This window comes from Thamnophis sirtalis, unplaced genomic scaffold, assembly GCF_051295495.1.
Source record: "Thamnophis sirtalis isolate CommonGarterSnake01/CBP01778 unplaced genomic scaffold, rThaSir2_p1.2 scaffold_6, whole genome shotgun sequence".
NCBI lineage: Eukaryota > Metazoa > Chordata > Lepidosauria > Squamata > Natricidae > Thamnophis > Thamnophis sirtalis.
The window spans coordinates 12,766,763-12,788,448 of record NW_028261386.1 but is presented as its reverse complement, the minus strand read 5'-3'; the positions used below and the strand labels follow the sequence as shown (position 1 = coordinate 12,788,448).

At 41.4% G+C, this 21,686-nt stretch overlaps 1 protein-coding gene across 2 annotated transcripts in view; it reads left to right on the top strand.

The window, feature by feature from the left end:
* GTF2IRD1 (GTF2I repeat domain containing 1) overlaps positions 1 to 21,686 on the top strand; it is a 169,149-nt gene that overhangs the window by 64,121 nt on the left and 83,342 nt on the right. For both annotated transcript variants that reach the window (XM_087717210.1, XM_087717209.1), the window contains exons 2-5: positions 3,603 to 3,731; positions 12,444 to 12,585; positions 18,475 to 18,621; positions 21,342 to 21,525. In XM_087717210.1, the coding sequence (XP_087573336.1) occupies positions 3,603 to 3,731; positions 12,444 to 12,585; positions 18,475 to 18,621; positions 21,342 to 21,525 (602 nt within the window). The remainder of the gene's footprint in view (positions 1 to 3,602; positions 3,732 to 12,443; positions 12,586 to 18,474; positions 18,622 to 21,341; positions 21,526 to 21,686) is intronic.

The following is a 21,686-nucleotide window of genomic DNA, read 5'->3' as shown; positions in this document are numbered from 1 at the left end:
CTGGCTCACTTTGCTTTGGCCCGATCTACCCAATGCGGTTTTGGCCCGGTCTACCCAATGGGAAGAGGAAACATCAGCCTAGCAGGACTTCGGTCCAGTCGACCCAAGATGAAGAAGAAGCATGCCAGCAGTTTGGGGAGTGGCATCCAACTGGCCACGCCCAGCCAGCCAGCCATGCCCGCCTAGCCCCCCCCCCAAGGTCAACCACAGCCCTCAATGCGACCCTCAATGAAATTGAGTTTGACACCCTTGCAAATGGTAGTCCAATCTTTTCTTAAAAGCCTCCAGTGTAGGTGTCCATTGGATTTGATTGATCTTTATAGCTGCAGGAGGAAAGTCAGTGTTTTGATTATGACATCACTCAACAGTCAACGTGACGTCACTGTTCTTAACATTGGATGGCATTTGTGTTCCTTGTAAGGCAGTGCAACGCATGTCTGATTTCAAGGGGAAAAAATCATATTACAGGGTAATAGCAGTTGTTCATTCACGACTTCTGGATATCCATCTGAGCATGTACTCCGCTCATTTAGTCATTCCTTTTCCACCATTATAAAATGGATTATATTTCTAGCTAAATAGAAGTAATTATGCGAATGAAGGCAAATATATATGTCCTGGGATAACATTGTAGGATCCAATATATGTTAGCCACAAGGATCAAAAGTTTATTCTTCCAAGCTTTTGGCTGGCGCTGATGCCCAGCCAATCAGGGAACTTCTCTCTGCAGATTATGTGCACTGGGCTGCCCTACAGGTGGTATTTATATGGTTTCTGGTTGTGTGAAGCTTTTAGTAGTTAATTAGGTGTTGATGGCTGGCTAACAATGCTGCAGAAATAGTTTTTTTTCTGAATTTGTCTCTGGACATATGAATCTAGTATATAGAAATTTTAGACAAAGTCGTGCCTTTTATTCCTTTCGAGAGAGGATGCATTTTTTCTTTACTTCATACCAAAAAACCTAAATTCAAAGACATCTTTTTCCCTTGTGCCATCACTCTGCTGAACACTTAATTACCACAGTATTCTCTTATGTCTAAGGATATTTACCCATTTAGTAGGGCTGCATTACTGTTATCCTTCTCATCTTTTCTACCACTTTCTCCTATTGGTATCTTATGATTACATTATTTTGTTGTTTGTATGCACAGTGAGAGTTTATGCACTGGGGACAAATACCTTGTATGTACAATCACACTCGGTCAATAAATGTCCTGACCCAGCCTTAGCAGAACTGAGAAATAGTCTCCTTGTCCCGAAAAACCGCTCTTTGTTTAGCTACTGTGAATTCATGGTATTCACACACAGAAAAGTCCAGGCAATAATTCTTCCAAGGGTTAACTGCAGTACAGACCTTAGATAATTCCTTGGATAATTGCTAGGCCAGGAGCTTCCAGCTAAAGCTGTAAATTAAACACTGTCAAGCAGTCTCTGAGACATGAACCGTAATGAGACAAAACTTCCAAAAGAAATCTGAACTGTTGTCTCCTACAACCACCATTCCCCTTTTGCTTCTATTTATTCTCCAGCCAGGGAGGGGCCATTCAGCTTCCAGATGTGCCTTTATTCCCGAGTTGGCTGCTGTTCCTCAGTTGTTCTCCTCTCCTGACAGCTCTGTGCATACGTGCATCTGAAATCGACCCCAGCTGCTCTTCTTCCCCACTTATCTCCGACTCAGAAGGCTGCTGGGAACCTCATCATCATCCGAGTCTGGTGCCAGCTCCACTGGCAGCTGACAGGCCACAACAATAAAGTATTCTATTCCTACTCCTATTCCTATTCTCATTCATATCCCCTATCCTGTCCCATCCTGTCCCATCCCATCCTATCCTAGGGCCTAAGCTGAAGCTAATGCCTTCAACTTCCCTATGACTGCCCTGCCATTTTTCTAGCACCGTATTGTAACAAAGTCATCCTTGTTAGAAGGACATCCTGAATGATCTCCAGGAACTGCTGCCCTTCACCCAGTTCCACCTTTCTTAGTTTTTCAGAAGGTCATGACTTAAGAAAAGGTGGCGCAGTGGCGCAGTGGTTAAATGCAGCACTGCAGGCTACTGCTAGATCAGCAGTTCAGCGGTTCAAATCTCACCGGCTCAGGGTTAACTCAGCCTTCCATCCTTCCGAGGTGGGTAAAATGAGGACCCAGATTGTTGGGGGCAATATGCTGACTCTCTGTAAACCGCTTAGAGAGGGCTGAAAGCCCTATGAAGCGGTATATAAGTCTACTGCTATTGCTATCGAAAAGGATGAGATCATATCATTAGAATGAAAACAAACATCTGCAGCCAACTGCTAGATTCATTTGTAGATTCCTGATTGTTTGTTTTCCCCTCCTCCTCCTTTCCAGTCTCAGAGTTTTATTACTTTTAGGAACTCTGCCGTGCTTTTCAACAAGAGGGACTGTTTTGCCATAGGCTATCCACTATTAAAAGACTAAAAGTAGTCTTTTAATGGTGTGACTTGTGCGAGAACTTGATTGCAAAAGTCCATTGGAAGCAACGAGGAGTTGTTTAGTTTTCTTTTTTTAATGCATGTTCTTGCTTATGAGCAAAAATCTTGTGTAACAGGAAGTCTGTTTGGGGGCCAGGGGATAGTTGCAGAAGAATGGCAATGTGGTAGTGGTGGTGGAGGAGGAAGAAGAGGAGCAATTGAATTCAAGCAGAGTAATCATTGCAAAACAGTTTGAAATTCTGAAGTAAGTGTGACTTTGCCTATGGGTTTTCTGCTCCATGTGACAGTTGTATCTTTGCGTCTTGGGGACAAAGCCAGTATCTTCATTGGAGGCTACAGTTCCATGGGGCCAAGAATTGGCTTTAATGGGGATTTGCAAAGACTCACCATCCAGGAGGTCCTTGTGTTAATTCTTTATTATTGTAGCATGGTGGTGGGTGCAGTTTGTTTAACCTCTCTCAGTGAAGGCGAGAGAAAGAAATACTGTAATAATCTCTGTCAACCACATCTCCCTACCTTTCTCTCTGTGGAATAGTGCTACCCCGTTTCCCCCAAAATAAGCCCTCCCTGAAAATAAGCCCTCCCCGAAAATATTGCAACGCAGTGACCATACTTGCTGCCTCCTGCACCTCAAAAATAATAAGACCTCCCCGAAAATAAGGCCAAGCACTTACTTCGGGGGGTCATAAGAAAATAAGACCCTGTCTTATTTTCAGGGAAACGTGGTATGCAATCCCCCCCCACCTACTCTCTTACTAATGTTTAAGTAGCCAACTGGCAGAGTATATTATAAGAAGACACCAAGCGAAAATGAAATTTCAGTTAAAAGTAAATTTCTTTTAAATGAATGAAACCCAGCTAATATAATTACTATATTCAATTAAGTATTTAATGAAGTTCTTTGTAGCACATTTTTAACAATTGCAATCTGGTAGCGGTTTTGGGCAGAGTCAAGACTGTGGGCAGAGTGAGTGGGGGAAACGTATTTTCTCCTCTGAATTCCAGCAAGCACTATAATGCTTGAATTGATTTGAGCTCTAGAACAGGGCAGTGCATAACATTCAGAGGCTATCTGGTTGTTCTATTGTGGTTTTTGATGTCCAGGCAACCCAAGACTCATCTAACCTTCAGTTGGTTCTTGTTGATTTCAGGCAATCATGGCGCTGCTGGGAAAGCTTTCCGATGGGCTTCTTAACAACTGCAGACCTGACCAATGGCACTTGGTGTTCTCGCAAAAAGATGAAGTTATCACCAGCTTAGTATCAGCCTTAGACTCTATGGTAAGTTTGGGGCGAGTTGTACGTATGGAAGAAACATATCTTTTCAGTAGATGTAGTTGAGAGCCCAGATCTCTCTGTAACTTGGTAGCCAATGTTGTGTTAAGACTTTGGATTAAGTCTTGAAAGTTCCAAGATCACATTTATTCTCAGCCAAAGGAATTCACTGAGTTATTTGGGGTCAGTTATTTTTCCCTCAACTCACGTAGGCCATTTTGAGATCCTAAAGTAAAGGCCGGATATCAGCCAAAATACAAATTAATTATATGTGGCAACAAGCTTAATTCATTTTGAAATCATGTATATTTTTTCACAGTTGGGGCAAATAGATTAGCTCTTTGCAAAATGTTTGCTTTGAGTAGTGGGGCAGATCAAGAAACATCCAATTACTATGTGATATACCATATTATAATTATTGTCATCCTCTTCCTTGAGGATGAGTCCAGAGTAGTGTACCCAAACAAGGAATAAAAACAAAAGCTGTACTAAAAAGAATTAGCTAAAATAGCTCGCGATGATCATCCATCATCACGAATGTACCAATTTACTTAAAAAGTTCATTAATAAAGATTGTTTTTTGGAAGGCCAGTCTTGAAGCTCTAGAGAAGTTTGGATGAACAAGCATGGTTTCTTCACCACTCCAGTAAGAGCCTCTGTAAGAGCCGAGGTGGCGCAGTGGTTAAATGCAGCACTGCAGGCTACTTCAGCTGACTGCAGTTCTGCAGTTCGGCTGTTCAAATCTCACCGGCTCAGGGTTGACTCAGCCTTCCATCCTTCCGAGGTGGGTAAAATGAGGACGCGGATTGTTGTTGGGGGCAATATGCTGACTCTGTAAACCGCTTAGAGAGGGCTGAAAGCCCTATGAAGCGGTATATAAGTCTAACTGCTACTGCTATTGCTACTCCAAATTTTTCTCTCTCTCCCAGCCCAGCTTACTTCTATCTCCTTTTTTGGGCACAGGGACGTATTTTCGAGGGCCTATTTTATTTTTAAAGATTGTCTGTGTGCCCTAGGTGGTTTTAGAGCTGTGGGAGATGAGATATTTATTCTTTTTGGATCCATTTTTTATCCTGTTAACATGAAGAAGATACTGTCATTTTCACCATTTCACAATCCCATTTATACCCCAAGTGACTTTGTACACCTAATGCAGTGGTGGGTTGCAGGCGATACACCCCGGTACGGGCATACCTGAGCCTGCCTGGAGCACTGGATACCGTTCCGGTACGGAATTTGAACAAATGTCTTCTTCCTGCTCTTTCTGTGATGTCATAGCATGTTTGCAAATATTCCAGCTGCCAAAAAAATAGAAAGAATAGAAATAAATTTGACTGGAGCCAAAAATTTTACGTAAGTGATAGGTAAAAAAAAGCTTTGTTTGTAGCTTTGTTTCAAAATGTGGCCGCAGATTTATGGAAGAAACAAAGAGCTTGTGTCCCTTTAGATGGCTGTTGCAAGGAAATTGCTCCAAGGGCTAGAGTCTGAAGAGGAAATGGCTTGTATCCGTAGCTAAAAGAGCTTTGAAATCAATCCTTAAAAACACATATTGTGGTTTCTGTTAACCTTCATGTTGGCATAGAACATTTCAGATGTCCTTGTTTTATCAACTCTGGTGCTTGCTTAACCCCAACCCCACCCCAAATGACAAAAGTTTTATTTTCTATTACAAAAGAATTTTTTTTTTAAAAAAAGAGTCATAATTTCCCAACCCTTATTTTCTTGTTTTTTCAAACCCCTATAGAAATGTTACATAAGTCAACCTTTTCCCTCCCCGCTGAATAAGATACATACCTGGCACAGTCTTTGAAACGAATCTTTAATGTGGAAGAGATTAGGAAAGAGATAAGGAGTATTTATGCATAAATTTGCAGCCTATTAACATTTTAAAAAATACTGAAATTAAGCCTAATTCAGAAGAATATGTCTAGATTGAACATTTAGAGTTATTTGGACAAATGACCTGAATGGTATGACTCCTAAACACATTGGACAATTGGAGACAATTCTGTGCTCAGTTATATAATATATAATAAAAATTAATACTAATAGCAATAGCATAGGGGAGGCTTCTGTGGGGCAAGGCTGAGGGAGAGAAGGCGATAGGATAGGAGACGCCAGATCACATAGTTTCGTAACTGAGCACAGGTATTAGCTAGTTTCTAATATTAGGCCAAAAGCAATATGTAAGGGTAGACAGTTTGTACTTCCTTTTAACCCTGAATTCCTGAGGAATATGGAATAGCAAGGACGACAACCTTCTGGAAGATTTGGATGCCAAGAAGAAGAAGAAACTTCTCACAAAGACCTCGTAGGAAGTTTCTACCCAGACCAACTTGGAAATGAGATCTAGACATCTCCCTGTTTCTCCGGTCAAGCAAATGAAAGCAGAATAATGAATATGATTCAGTATGATATAAAAGACAGGGGCACATAGCACGTCTTGGCCTTATGACTCTATTCAAAGCATGTGGAGGAAAAAGTGAAAGTTTGACTGGCCCTTCATTTGCCTTGTCACTGCTGAGCCACAGAACATCAGTTGTTCTTCCTGATGCAGCTTTTTTTTTTAATCCTGCCTTTTCTGTCCAAAGATTTGAATCAGGTTTTGAACATTTTCATTCAATTTTAGTTTTTAAAAAAAGCATTCTTTTTTTAAAAAAGTCAACCCACATACTCTATTTTAACTGTAGGTAGAACTTAAATCTTAAATAACTGAGCAAGTTATAATTATAATAAATAGTAAGGCTTTGGATCATAAGTAAGTGAAAGGACCCTTCTCTTAATAGCAATAGATTTATATACCGCTTCACGATGCTTTACAGCCCTCTCTAAGCGGTTTACAGAGTGAGCTTATTGCCCCCAACAATCCGGTCCTCCTTTTATCCACCTCGGAAGGCTGGAAGGCTGAGTCATTCTTGAACTGATCAGAAATGAACTGCTTTCAGAAAGCTTATATTTGGATCGGTGAAGTCTATCTGCTTTCATTTATTAATTACTTTTAATATACACATAGTCCTTGAATTAAGACCATAATGAAACCTGCCTATTAGCAGTTGTAAGTTATAAAACGCTGAGTTCTTGAAGTGCAGTCACATGACTGGGACGGGGGGGGAGGGATGGGGATTGTTGGAACTTTGGATCTGGATCATAAGTCTCCTTTTTCAGGTAAGTCACAACTTCAAGCAGTCGCTGAGTGATCAGTACTAATTTGAGGACTACCTGTACTGCCTTTTTGTCAAAATATTATTCATGGTCCTACTTATAAACCCGAAATGCGTGGCCGAGTATGGACAACTTAGAGTGATAGAGCATGAAGCTTGGAAGTTTCCTTAGAGATCATCTAGTCCAAGCCTTTATTCAGCGCAAGAGTCCATTATTACTACTGTACATGTCATGTCAGACAAATGCCAGCCAGCCTTTGTTTAAATGATGAAAGAGAATACATCACTTTCTGAAACAGTCTATTCTGCTGTTAAAGAGCTTTTATTCAGATTTTTTTTTCCTTCTGATGTTCAGCCGTGCTTCCTTACAGTTAAGCCTTATACAGTACTTCATTGTCCTGCCTTCTGGATTGCTCTGCCTTGTCTTCTGTGGACGTTCAGATACTTGAAGAGGACTGTCATTCTCTTCTCACATTCTTTTCTTTGGGTTGAACACCTCCATTACATCCAATTGTTTGTCCAATCCAGGCGTGAAATGCTACCAGTTCGGGTGGGCGTCCGTTTTTGCTTCCAGCAGGCTGTCCCAAAAACGGGGTGGTGGGGGTGGTGAGAGTTGCTGAGAAAGAAAGAAAGAAAGAAAGAAAGAAAGAAAGAAAGAAAGAAAAAGAGAGAGAGAAAGAAAAAGAAAGAGAGAGAGAGAGAGAGACGGAGAGAAGGGAGAAAGAAAGAGAAAGAAAGAAAAAGAAAGGGAGGGAAAAAGTAAAGGAAGGAAACACTACATACCTGACACTAAACGCAGCTTCATAGGATAATCCAGGGCTGGAAGGGACCTGGAGGTCATCTAGTCCAACCCTGCTCCAGCAGGATATTGTTAAAGTGAGTTTCTGTCTTCTGATCCCCCAGTTACATGACTTCATAGTTACATGACCCCACCAAGCCACGGCCAGAAAACTGGTAGTAAAAAAAAATAGATTTCACCACTGGTCCAATCCCCTTATCATCCTGGTTTCTGGTTCCACTACAAAACCGCGTTCGACTAAAGCGCGCTCGACGAAACCGCGTAGCTGACGTCATCACAGGGCGACAACAGCGCGGAGACAGAAGCATGCTGTAAACGCTAAACCTAAAATTAACCCCTAAACCTAAACCTAACCCCCCTAAACCTAATCCTAAACCTAACCCTAAACCTAACCCTTAACCTAACCCTAAACCTAACCCTAAACCTAACCCTTAACCTAACCCTAAACCTAATCCTAACCCTTAACCTAACCGTAAACCTAACTCTAACCCTTAACCTAGCCCTAAACCTAACCCTAACCCTTAACCTAACCCTAAACCTAACCCTTACCTTAAGTTGAATCGGCTTGCTTTCAAAGCGCTATTCAAAGCGCCCTTCTTTCTCCGCGCTCGCTGTTGTCGCCCTGTTGATGACGTCAGCGACGCGGTTTAATCGGGTGCGGCTTAGTCAAGCGCGGTTTTGTCGTGCCACGTGGTTTCTTTGTTCTGGACACATTCCAGGTTTTTAGTATCTTTCCAAATGGACGCCATATTATGGGTGTGGTCTGTCCAGTGCAGCAAAGAGAGGAATAATGACTCTTCTTAATCTTCACTTCATACCCTTGATGGAGCCTAGGACAACATTTGCTTTGCTTTGCAACTTCATCACATGGTTGGTTCATGTTAAGTAATGATCCACTAAGACATCCAGATGCTTTTCACCTGTGCTGCTGCTTATTATGGTTCTCCCGCAGAATGGTCTGCTGCTCCCACCCTGTATTCTTGCTTAATCTCTATTGACATTCCTCTTGCTGATTTTTGCTTAGAGTTCCTGCTTGTCAAGTTCTTCCTGAATCTTGGTACAGGAACTGTCTTTCTGAGATGTTTGCTAACCTGCCTATCTTTGGGCTCTTCTGATTCTAGTCCAGTTTCAAACTTATGCAAACTGTATTGTCTCAAGGCTGGGCAGCTTTACAAGACTCCTTAGGGAAACAATTGCAGTTCAGTGACAAGAATTTACACCTTGCACAAATGGCTTGGGTTCAATTTTCAGCATCTTCCGCTGTGATGGAGAAAGCTCCTTGTCTGAAAATATTAATTCTAAACTACTAAATAAATCTTGAATCGATGTGGTTTAGTTTTTTTCCCCTTTTAACCCCTCACAGTCTTCTAATTAAACAATTAAACATATTGCCATCATTACAACAGAGTATTCAATTTGAGACGTGGCTAAAATTATGTTGAGAAGATCAAATAAATATATTTAAAGTAGTCTTCACTGAGCCAGTGGTTGGGTTCACATGTGCTAAGGCTTAACCATGATTTACTGAATGAATTGCAATTATTTGGCTTTTTGTGCATTTAGAACCATTATATTAGTCACAGTCATTAAGTTTATTCAGCACGTTAAGCCAAACCAAAAAAACATTATGGCTTAGATTGATATGTGATTCAATTTCCTCATTTTAGAGATTGCATCAAACCAGGTTTTATGGCACCATAATTTAGAATTCAAGCAAAGTGTTTCCAACTGTTTCAGCAAATAATGCTTTTTAACCAATTTGTCTGCTTCTGTTTCAGCCATTAGCGTCTGTGGTTTCTGGTACAGAGGACTCCAGAAGCAGAGGAGTGGACAATTTACCGTAGTTTTGTTAATTGGGATGTCAAACCAAACTGCAATATCTTGGACAGAAAATATTGTGGTTTGCAAATGCATTTAAATCTAGGGATTACAAAATGATATTCCCATAGCATGGGTTGCGAATGCCGTGACCTGTCAAAAGCGCGGACGACAAAAGCGCGATCGACAAAATCGCGCCTTTGACGTCATCACAGCGCGACGAAAAAGATCGAAAAATTCAAATAAAAATTAATAAAAATTAAATTAAAGCAAGCCGATTCACATAAAGGTAAGGGTTAGGTTTAGGGTTAGGGTTAGGGTTAGGTTAAGGGTTAGGGTTAGCTTTAGAGCGTTAGCGTTAGCGTTAGCGTTAGCGTTAGCGTTAGGTTAAGGGTTAGCGTTAGGTTTTTCGTTACTTTAACGGTTAGGTTTAGGGTTAGGTTTAGGGTTAGGTTAAGAGTTAGGTTTAGGGTTAGGTTTAGGGTTAGGTTTGGGGGGGTTAGGGGAAGGTTTTAGCTTTATTTTTACATTTTTTCGAACTTTTCCGTCGCGCTGTGATGACGTCACAGCGCGCTTTTGTTGAGCGCGATTTTGTCCTACGCGCTTTTGTGGTGGAACCGCGAATGCTCTGCGACAGTGGTTCTCAACGTTTTCTTCACTACGGACCCCATTTAAATATCTTTTGTGGCCATGGACCATGACCAAAGACCACCAAGACTGAACTCAAAATTTGAATCATAACATTTCTTGACACCTTCTGTCACAACATTGTGGACTCTCAGGGCTTCATGGACACAGATTGAGAACCACTGCTCTCTGACATTTAGAGACCTCAACCTGCCCTCAAAACCAAGACTAAATTATTGTTTAAATAATAATAATAACAATAATAATGGAATATAAATATAGAATAACAGAGTTGGAAGGTACCTTGGAGGTCTTCTAGTCCAACCCTCTGCTTAGGCAGGAAACCCTACACCACTTCAGACAAATGGTTATCCAATATCTTCTTAAAAACTTCCCGTGTTGGAGCATTCACAATTTCTGGAGGCAAGTTGTTCCACTGATTAATTGTTTTAACTGTCAGGAAATTTCTCCTTAGTTCTAGGTTGCTTCTCTCCTTCATTAGTTTCCACCCATGCCTTCTTGTCCTGCCTTCAGGTGCTTTGGAGAATAGCTTGACTCCCTCTTCTTTCTGGCAACCCCTGAGATATTGGAACACTGCTATCACATCTCCCCTAGTCCTTCTTTTCATCAAACTAGACATTCCCAGTTCCTGCAACCATTCTTTATATCTTTTGGCCTCCAGTCCCCTAATGATCTCTGTTGTTCTTCTCTGCACTCTTTCTAGAGCCTCCACATCTTTCTGTGGGCATGGCTTGGTGGATATGGTCTGGCTTGGTGGGCCTGGCTTGGTGGGCGTGGCAGGGGAAGGATACTGCAAAATCCCCATTTCCTCCCAATCAGCTGGGACTCTGGAGGCAGAGAATAGATGGGGGCGGGGCCAGTCAGAGGTCATATTTATTGGTTCTCCAAAATACTCAAAATTTCCGCTACCGGTTCTCTAGAATTGGTCAGAACCTGCTGAATACCACCTCTGATACCATTAGATATTTCTTGTGATCAGCTTTTAAAAAGTGGGAAGGCTAATGCTGCACAAAATACTGCAAGCACTAGAACCCTAAATTTAAATACACAGATTTGCAAACATTGGAGCTTTTATGCACCCCCACCCCCAATGGCTAACTCTAGAGATGAATGTGACTGCTGCATTTTGAAGTAAGTGCAGTCTTCATGGGCCTCCTCATATACAGAGTCATTCAGGGGTGGGTTCCTGCCAGCATTACTACCGATTCTGCATGCAAAAAAATTTGCCTGACCTTGCACACAACATTAAAAAAGGGGAAAAAAACCCAACATTTTTCCAATGAAGATTGTTCTGTGCATGTGCAGAAAAACAGAAAATCAAGTTGGTGCCGCTGAGATAGAACCGGTTTGGATGCGTGTCCAGCCGAGTTACTACTTACTTGTCCGAACTGGTCGGAACCCACCTCTGGTGTCATTCCAGTAGCCCAACTGGACTACGTAGTGAAAGTACACAGCGGCATGCATAGCAGCTTTCAAATCCATTGTTAAAATATGCTGGTACAATGACACTGGAAAAATACTGACATGATAGCAGTTTTCCAATATATATATATAAGGGACTGCCACAAAGAAGAGGTCGTCAAATTATTCTCCAAAGCACCAAAAGACAAGACAAGAAACAATGATTGAAACTAAGCAAGGAGAGAAGCAGCCTGGAATTGAGGAGAAACTTCCTAACAGTGAGGACAACTAACCAGTGAAACAGCTTGCCTTCAAAAATTGTGGGTGCTCTCCATCACTGGGGGTTTTTAAGAAGAGACTGGACAGCCATTTGTCTGAAATGGTATAGGGTCTCCTGTTTGAGCAGGACACTGGACTAGAAGACCTCCAATGTCCCTTCCAACTCTGTTATTCTATTCTATTCTATTCTAATTTAGCTGTGGTCCGGGAAAAGGTTTGTGAATGACTTGTGTGAAGATTTCCCGATATCCCACCCTTCCATTAAATCCTAAAATAAATTATCTCAAGAGCGAACTCTCCCCATGAGGTGTTTTTGTCTCCTGGGGAAATTCAATTTCTTTATCTACAAATCAAGTTCAATCAATTTGTTCCAAGTAAAAAAAATAATATCACTTCTGAAAGCCAAAAGGACTCAGACCCAGGAAAAGCCAGAAGTACGTTGGTTGAGTTTTGATAATACATTTTACAAGATCAGCAGCTAGCTCAGTTAGAAATCCTTACTGGTGGTTTTAATAATGCATAATCCCAAGTCTCTCCCATCTTCTCTTCTTTCCTCGTCTTTCTAAAAATGCATTGAAATGACAACTCTTCCATTTTCTCTTCCTTCTCCAGTGCTCAGCCCTTTCTAAACTCAACACGGAGGTTGCCTGTGTTGCTGTCCACGATGAAAATACTTTTGTAGTCGGGACAGAAAAGGGGAGGCTGTTCATGAACACCAGGAAGGAGGTCCAGGCCGATTTCAAAAAGTTCTGCAGTAAGTGTTCGAGTTGCCTTGGCAAAGCCAGCAATTATGTAACCGCGTGCCAAATTTAATGCCAGCATCTGCCAGGCTTAACTGCTTAGTTGCTGTCATTGACATGCCTGATGGTGGTCCACTTAAACCTGGATCTATCGGGCCAGGGGTGGTTATATGTCAGGTTTGTGGGAGTTTTATTTTTTATTAACTAGTTTGATCTGTCAGCTGGATCTTGGGGTGGAAAAGTGAATGAGAATAGCAGTATTAAAAACAGGTTGCTCAGCTATCTTTTGGCTTGATTCGGGAATTTGTTTTTTTCAGCAATAATATTTTGGCTATGTTCTCAAAAATATTTTCTTCTTTTTCTTTGTTTGGGGAGTGTTCTCTATGTGTGTTTGTCTGGGGTGGGTAGACAGAATGCTTTTAATCCAGTGTTTCTCAACCTTGGCCACTTGAAGATGTCCGGACTTCAACTCCCAGAATTCCCCAGCCAGCGAATGCTGGCTGGGGAATTCTGGGAGTTAAAGTCCAGACATCTTCAAGTGGCCAAGGTTGAGAAACACTGTTTTAATCGTTGCCATTGTTAACAACTGGGTGTCACAACCCTTCTTTTAAACTGCAAATCTTTCTTTAAGGTAAAGATAATTAGGTTTAGGGCATTGGTGGGTTTCAAAATTTTATAGAACCTCTTATGTAGGTGTGGCCTGCTTTGTGGGAGTGGCTTGCTGGCCATATGACTGGGTGGGTGTGGCCAACTTGTAAAATGTGGTGAAACTCACTTAACAATGCTCTTGCTTAGCAACCAAAATGTTGGCTCAGAAACTCTGACATTTGAAGCACGCAAGTCTTAAAGTTGTCAAGTTACAAGACCCTTGCACCCCTAACTCTTTAGAAACCACACACACACACACACCGGGATGTTCAAACTTGACAGCTTTAAGACTTGTGGACTTCAACTCCCAGAATTCCTCCTCTCGCTCCTCATCTTGATGATGTGAGGATGAGCGGCAGGGGGGGGGGGAGGGAACTGGAACTGGTTCTAAACTGCACTGTAGATTTGTGGAACCTCTTTTATAGGTTAGAACTGGCAGGAACCCACCCCTGGTTTAGGGGCTCTGATTTGCTTTTTATTAAAAAAAATTTAAAAACCCACTGTGACCTGCAGGATTCCCAGGCTTAATGTACTTCACTTTGTGACCGAATTAACCCATTTTCTGGATTTACATAATCTATTGAGCTATCAGCTAACTAATAATAGAAATAGAAGACAAGGTTAACATTAATCAACCTTGGCATATTGATTATTTATTTATTATACCCTAATAAGATGTAGGTCTAGAGCTATCTTTTGAATGATATTGTGTTAGACTTTTTGCTTTCTATCGTTATTTTCCTAAATAGCATATGTAACCATCTTGGAGCATATTTTGATTGCAGCCATATAGAAACCCTGTAAAGGAATTTAATAGAGTAATAGACAAACAGTGTCTCCTTGGCTTTTACCTATTTTGACTAAGTGTGTTGTCTAAACACCGTTTGGGCTTGCACAACATGCTGTGTCATGAAAAGAACTGGAGCTGACTTAATGTAGCATATTATGCAAGGCTTTTATCTGACTTGGTTAAGTATATTGTACAAATCAGCTATTCAATCTGACATGCCCAATGGGGTTAGATTACTGCATCCATTGATCCTATCCAGCAGAATTGTTTTTACTGAATACTGGAGGCACCAGTGAAGGGAAAGTAAGTACCATATTTTTTGGAGTATAAGACACACTGGAGTATAAGACACAGCTTAGTTTTTGGGGAGGAAAATAGGGGGGGGGAATCTGCTTACCAGGTATTCATTTGGCTAGCATCCTTAATCTGGTCACCTTCAGCACATAGGTTTGCTGATTTTGAGTCCCCAAATGCTTCTAAAGCACAGTTGATCGCCGGAGAGAGAAGCAATGAGAAAAGCAGGCAAAGCACAGAAGATGCTTCACTCATTAGCGCCTCATTAGGTCTGGAAAAATAGCTTTGAAAAAGCTACATTTGGAATATAAGATGCGCCCAAATTTTCAGTCTCTTTTAGGGGTGGGGGAGTGCATCCTCCTCTGAAAAATACGATAGATGGGCCTGTGTCAAATTCCCACAAACCACATCATGGCTTTTCTCAGTGAATGGACAAGGCATTCAGTGCAAGCTCCTGTGACGTCATGTGCACATGTTATTACTTGTTCCTCCTTGTGGGAACTCATGCATGTGAGCCCAACCTTAAGGACTGCGAGCCGGAAAGGGGAAATTAGAAGTATACCCCCTCTGTCACATATCTGGCAGTCAGAATTAGCACTCTTCAAACCTTTAAAGTCAAAGACCTAAAGGAGAAGCCTGCGTGAGTTTCTTGTCCAATTTGGCAGCAACTTCTGAGATGCAATACACATGCAGCCACAGGCAATGGAAAGCAATAAAAAATCCCACAGACGTTCTACATTATAAGCAAGTGGTTTTAAATATGATAGGAGAACTGTAGGCAGGCGACACTGACCTTATGCTTGGGGCTGGAAGGCAGGACATCTACTTTTTAACCTCTTTGGTGGAAGTGCGTGCAAATATCAGTCTTGCTTGGCTGCCAAAATCAACATTGCCTGGATTATCTGAGGCGAAGCTGAGTGTTCTTCACTTATACATTTTGTCCATGGTCTTATTCATTTGGGAGCATTCATAAAGATGTTGGCCTTTTTTTTCCTCCTTGTTGGGACACATGGAAATTTTCTTCTGCTTCCCCTTTTTATCTGCTTTAGGCTCCCATTATTACAGACTAAAAGAGAATCCTCAACTTGGTATTCTTCAGAAAGATTGGGCTACATTATAATTGCAAGACATCTCCAAGTGTCTTGTTTATTAGGATGAAGTGTGTTGCTTTCCAATCTGTTTGGAGGACAGCTGGTTGGGGAAGCTGATGTAGATCCTGGATGTTAAGTAGTTTCAATTATCCTATCCTGACATTGTTGTCAGTAACAGAGGCAATGTTTAACAGTAATAGTGCTGTGAAGAAACAGTTATAATTTAAATGCTTCCATGGCTGTCATCCGTCAGATATTGTAACTGTTGCTTCCAATTTATATCTCTCTACTTAATCATATTTGTTCCTTTAAGTACCGTGTTTACCTGAAAATAAGAGAGGGTCTTATTTTCTTTTGACCCCCGAAATAAGCACTTGGCCTTATTGTCGAGGAGGTCTTATTATTTTTGAGGTGCAGAAGAAGACGAGCGTTGTCACCTCATGGCTGCTGCTGTGTTGCAATATTTTCGGGGAGGGCTTATTTTAGTACATGCGCTCAAAAGCCCGATTGGGCTTATTATCTGGGGAGGTCTTATTTTGGGGGAAACAGGGTAGATATAGATATATAGAATAGCCTTTGCATTCCTCATAAAAATTATACTTCGAGGTCATTCAGTGAATGTGTCATCCTGGTTGTTTGAAGACTCTTGTTATTAATTCATGATGTAATTAATTAGTTCACTTAACTGGTACTTGATTGGGGATGTTACTGTATTGTTCCCGGTAGATTTATGTTCTTCTGTCTGTTTATATGACTGTATGTCAGCTGGAATTGTTTGATGAGACAGCGTAGAAATTACGGGTCTTCGAGAATTAAGGGGGGGGGGGGTAAAGAAATATTGGTGATGATTATGTGTCACTATGTCACTGTTGACTCTGCAGCCATGTAGACAGCTCTGTAGACTTAACAATAGAGCCAGGTCTTTGCATAATGTGTCATAAGATAATGATAATTTCACCTTGGTAATTTGTGCATTGAGTAAGAACACTGGATTGATTTCTTCTGTGCCATCATTTGGTTATCCATGATATTCTTAAAAGACTCTTCAATACACAAATGGATGGTGGAATGAACAGATGAATAAGATAAATTATAGTCTGACTTTCTAAATTAAAACCATGGGAGATATAATTCGGAATAATGCCTGGAGTAGTTGGTATGATAATAGGTGGTATCTTTCTCCCTGCTAGACTGTAAGATTAATGGTTTTAAAATAAAAGGAAGTTGAGAATAAAACACAAACCTAAGCAAATTGTTATAGATTGGGTTTTTTAAATAAAGTTCCTATATTATCATTGAATATTAGGTTTTATATTTAATTATATTTTTCAAGTTTTCAATTTATTTACTACCTTTTATGTATATTTATGCAATTATTGGTGTACTTTTGTGATCTGTTTAATCTTAAACAAATTCAGAATAATAATAGATCATCGTGATACTATTGATGATGGTCAGTGCTATAACAATGTAATATGGGACAAGGAGAAAGACAATATCTCTCTATATAAAAACGGCTGTGTTTGGGTGTTCCAGCATAACTCTGGAAAGCCTCTAGCAATTTCAACCAAGCTTGGTACACAGATGACTTACTCTCCAGAAACAAATACTGTGGGGGTAAGACACCCCTAACACCCCTCAGGGTGTGTGTTCTGTTAAGATACACCCTGCTGTGCCTTAAAATGACTTCTACTGTACTGCCGTAAAATGGCTTCTACTGTACAGTGCAGTGGAGTTGCCATGGTAACGGCTTTACAGTATTCACAAGGGGGCTTCCTCTGGTAAGGGGGAAAATCCAGCATTACAAATAACGTTTCTGGGGGCACAGGGAAAACATTTTTAACTAATTTAATTGTCCCCGAAATCAGGGCTCGGAGAAGTTGCTCTTGCCACCATCTCTTCAGGAATTGCGGCGACGTTAATGAAAGGAGGGAGGACAGCACATTCCGCACTTACGTTGCCACTTGACATCGCCATTCCTGTCTTAATACAGGACTGGGATAAGCAAATACCCGGGCAAAAATTGGTTATCAGCTAGTATTTCAATAAAGTGTATGTACTACCTGTATGGATGCACCAATATACAGATATCTGAACCCAAAGATGCATTGTTTTCCTATGACTGATGAAGAAAGTTTGGGGTCCAAATACAACCTCTCAGGGCTTTTCCAGGTTCATGAATGAGCAGAACATTATATTGGCATGACATTAACAGTGCGTGTTGCCAATCCTTACACTGATTCTCTTGCCTCTGTTTGAAGCAGCTGCAGTCACCTGTCTTTTGCCAAGGTAATGAATGACAAAACCTATAGATCAGGGGTGTCAAACTCAAGGCCCGGGGGGCTGGATCCAGCCCATAGGGTACTTAAATCTGGCCCGTGGGGCCACCCTGAAAACAGCAAAGGTCTGGCCTGTGGTGCTTCTGCCAGTGAAAATGGGCTCCCGAGCTCCGTTTTCGGCTGCCACGGCCTCCTGCAACCCTCTGACAGTGAAAACAAAGCTCGGGAGGGCCTGAGGTCAAACGCAACCCTGATGTGGCCCTCAATGAAATTGGTTTGACAACCCTGTTATAGATGAATGGGAAGACCTAAATGGCCTGGTTGCAGACAGATCATCATGGAGAAAATCTCTCTATGATGTCTGGTCATATTTGTGCCTTGTTTGGAAAAAGCCTTGAACTACAACTCCCAATCTGTCTCATTATTGAACTCCATTAGCTGAGGCCACTGGGTGTTGTAGTTCAGCAATACGTTGAGCAATACGAGACAACGTTCCCCATGCTTGCTTTAAGGAGAGAACATGGGAGAAATACAACATGTAAATCAATTGGTAGGCAGATTCCAAGGAATGAAATGTTGAGGGGTGGTGGTGGACTGCGGATAGGCTTGATGGTGATGTCACAGAGTATCATCCAACCTCATAGAATATCAAATAGGGGATTCTGCATTTTGCATATATCCATCATAAATAACAGCTCTACCTTAAAACTGAAAAATTGACTGATAATAACAACACAGCATCTCCTGATTTGCCATCTTTTCTCTCTCTCTCTCTCTCTTCTGCTACCTCCCTCCCGGCAGGAGTCCAGCAGAGCAAAGAGCATGATCTGGACGGCCAGAAGAAGGCAAAAGATTTTGGTCGGACAATTCCTCGGATCTCCCCAGATCAGGGATCAGATGTTTATCTCCTCAGGAAGATGGTAGAAGAAGTCTTTGATGTGCTTTATAGTAAGGAATAGCCTTGATTTCCCTTGGGAATTGGGTTTGCCAAGTGGCAAACTTGGGGGACCTTATGGCCAGTTCCCTACTTGTTCCCCCCCCCCCCCAAGTTTTATTTATTTTATTTATATAACATCCAATTTTCATCGAACAGCGTGTGTTCTGGGTACAATTGTTCTTAAGTAAATCATATTATACATTTTTGTTGTTATAATTCCTCTCCGTCATATTAATGATATAATAATATAATAATATCCTAACGTTAATATTTAACATTTAACATCATCTTCTTTAACAATTCTCCTCTTTACCATTTCCTCCAGTTATACCTCCTCCTTTCCAACGTTAGCCATTGATAAAATATGTCCCATATGAAAAAGTATTCCATTTCTTCTTCATCCTTAATAGCAATCTTGTACTTGTACTTGTACTTGACGCCTCTTCACCCATCGTGGGTATAGGCGACTTCCATGGAAATTTGACGCCACTGTTTTCGGTCCTGGGCTAGGGTTGTCAGGTGGTGCAGCCAGTCGCTATTATATGATTTTCGGCTAAGATTGAATGGGCGCATGACTATATCTTCCGCTTTCCGTATGAAGTGACGCAGAGTTACAGCGATCCATGGAAGCTGTTTCGGCTGGATATACCCAAGGGGACGCCAGTCCCAAGGGTCGACAGAGCCCGATTGGTGGGAACGGGGGGCACCACGTGAAGGCCGGGTTGTCGTTTGATAGTTGAGAGGCTTTGCAATAAGTGTTGCAATGTATATTTTGCGCATCAACTATCCTTGCCCGCCCAAATAGCAATCTATCTTAATAGTTAATCTATTCATTTCTGCACAATGGTTAATCTATCCATTTCTGCGCAGTCTAAAATTTTCTTGATCACATTCTCCTCAGAAGTTCCGTGCTTGTATGGCTGGGAGAATGGAAGATCCAAAGGGTTGGATTTAACAGATGGGAGAACTGGTTATCCATTAGGCTGCCGGATAGTTACTGTTTCCTCTTAGGATAGTACTGGGAATCCATTTAAGGCACTGTGGTGGCATCTTAACCTTTATTCAAAGAACGAATGAACCAGGCCCAAATCAAGAGGCTTTGTGGAAGGATGGGAAACATTTAAACCTCTGGTTATAGTTGAACTACAAATCCAAATATCCCAACTGTTGGGTATACTTGGATGGCTAGACGTTAAACATCTACCTAAGAGTCCTGGGTGTTACTTTTTATTTTCACCTTAAAGCCACAGGTTAGGAAAGCTGATATAGAAAATAAGACAGCTACAAATGTTCCCACTTTGAGATTTTAATGCCCTTTACAGTAGCTTCATCATTGATTATTATTAGCACTGCTATTACTTTATTCCGATTACCATACTGTTTTTACTGCTAGTATTTTTGCAGTTGAGTAGTTTTATGAGGTATGCCATCCATCCAAGCATAAGGTGGCCTTATAAATCAAATAAGTAAGTAAGTTAAGTAAGTAAGTAAGTAAGTAACCAAGCAAGCAAGCAAGCAACCAACCAAACAAGCACTCAAGCAAATAAATAGGTTATTTTCTGAACAATCCATTTGATTGTTTTTAATTTCCTTTCTCTGTTGCCCACCCCCACCGATCGTAAACATTTATTGCATGTTGTGCCCTGTTTTTAGAAGTGAGGAGGGGTATACTTCTTTCTTTTGCAAAACTTAGTGATTCCCCCAAAATTTCTGCTGTCTCTCTCTTTATAGATAGACAATGCCATTTTTATTGCATACACGTCCTCAATTGGAGGACACGTCTGGTTGATGCCAACTTTTGCTTGAGCATAAGCCCTTTACCTGCAACTGGCACCTCTGCTTAAGTCTTACTACAGATAATATATGCCTAAATCCAGAGCAGTGTTTCTCAGTCTCACCGGTTCCACCACAAAACCGCGTTCGACTAAAGCACGCTCGACAAAACCGCGTACCTGACGTCATCACAGTGTGACGAAAAAAGCACGCTGTGAGCGCTAAAGCTAAAATTAACCCCGAAACCTAAACCTAACTCCCCGAAACCTAACCCTAAACCTAACCCTAAACCTAACGCTAAACCTAACCCTAACCCTTAACCTAACCCTGAACCTAACCCTTAACCTAACCCTAACCCTAAACCTAAACCTAACCCTTACCTTAATTTGAATGGGCTTGCTTTCAAAGTGCTTTTTAAAGCGCCCTTTTTTCTCTGCGGTCGCTGTTGTCGCGCTGCTGATGATGTCAGCGACGCCCTTTAATCGGGCGCGCTTTAGTGGACCGCGGTTTTGTCGTGCCACGAGTCTCACCAACCTTAAGCTGTGTGGACTTTAATTCCAAGAATTCTCCCGCTAATAAGATGGCTGGGGAATTCTGGGAGTTGAAATCCACATGGTTGGCAAGGTTAAGAAACACTAATCCAGACGAATGGAGAGCATTATAAAGCAGCTTTTCCCAATTTGGGTGTCATCCAGATATGTGGACTTCAAATCCCAGAATTCTTAGCAATGGCATTGCTGGCTGGGAGATTTTGGGATTCAAAATTGATGCATCTGGAGACCCCTGAGATTGGGAAAGGCTGCTACAAACATTTGATGTACTCCCTTTTGGATAACTCATCCCAAATCGTCTTTATGGCAGCAGCACAGTGTGACAAAGAGACAGGACAAAGGGATATCTTGTGGCCCGCTCTTGCTTGGATGTCTTTCAGAGTTTATTGTTTTTCCACATTGTCCAGGTGAGGCCTTGGGGAAGAGCAGTGTGGTTCCACTGCCATACGAGAAGTTCTTGAAAGAGCCTGGCTGGTTAACGGTGGTTGGGTTACCTGATGGACTCACATTCAGGAAACCCATTGAATACGATGCAAAGTCCCTGATGGCCATATTAGAGCACAGCCACAACATGCGTTTCAGGATAAAAAGGTAAGAATGAGGTGTTTTGAATTTTTTTTTAAAAAATTCCCTTGTATTTTAGTCAGCGCCTTGCAGATCATGCTGGTTGTACTAATCCATGATAGAAAGATAAAAATATTGACTTGCAATGACTGAAATCGGGAGTTTCCATCTCAAGCATAGAGAAACTC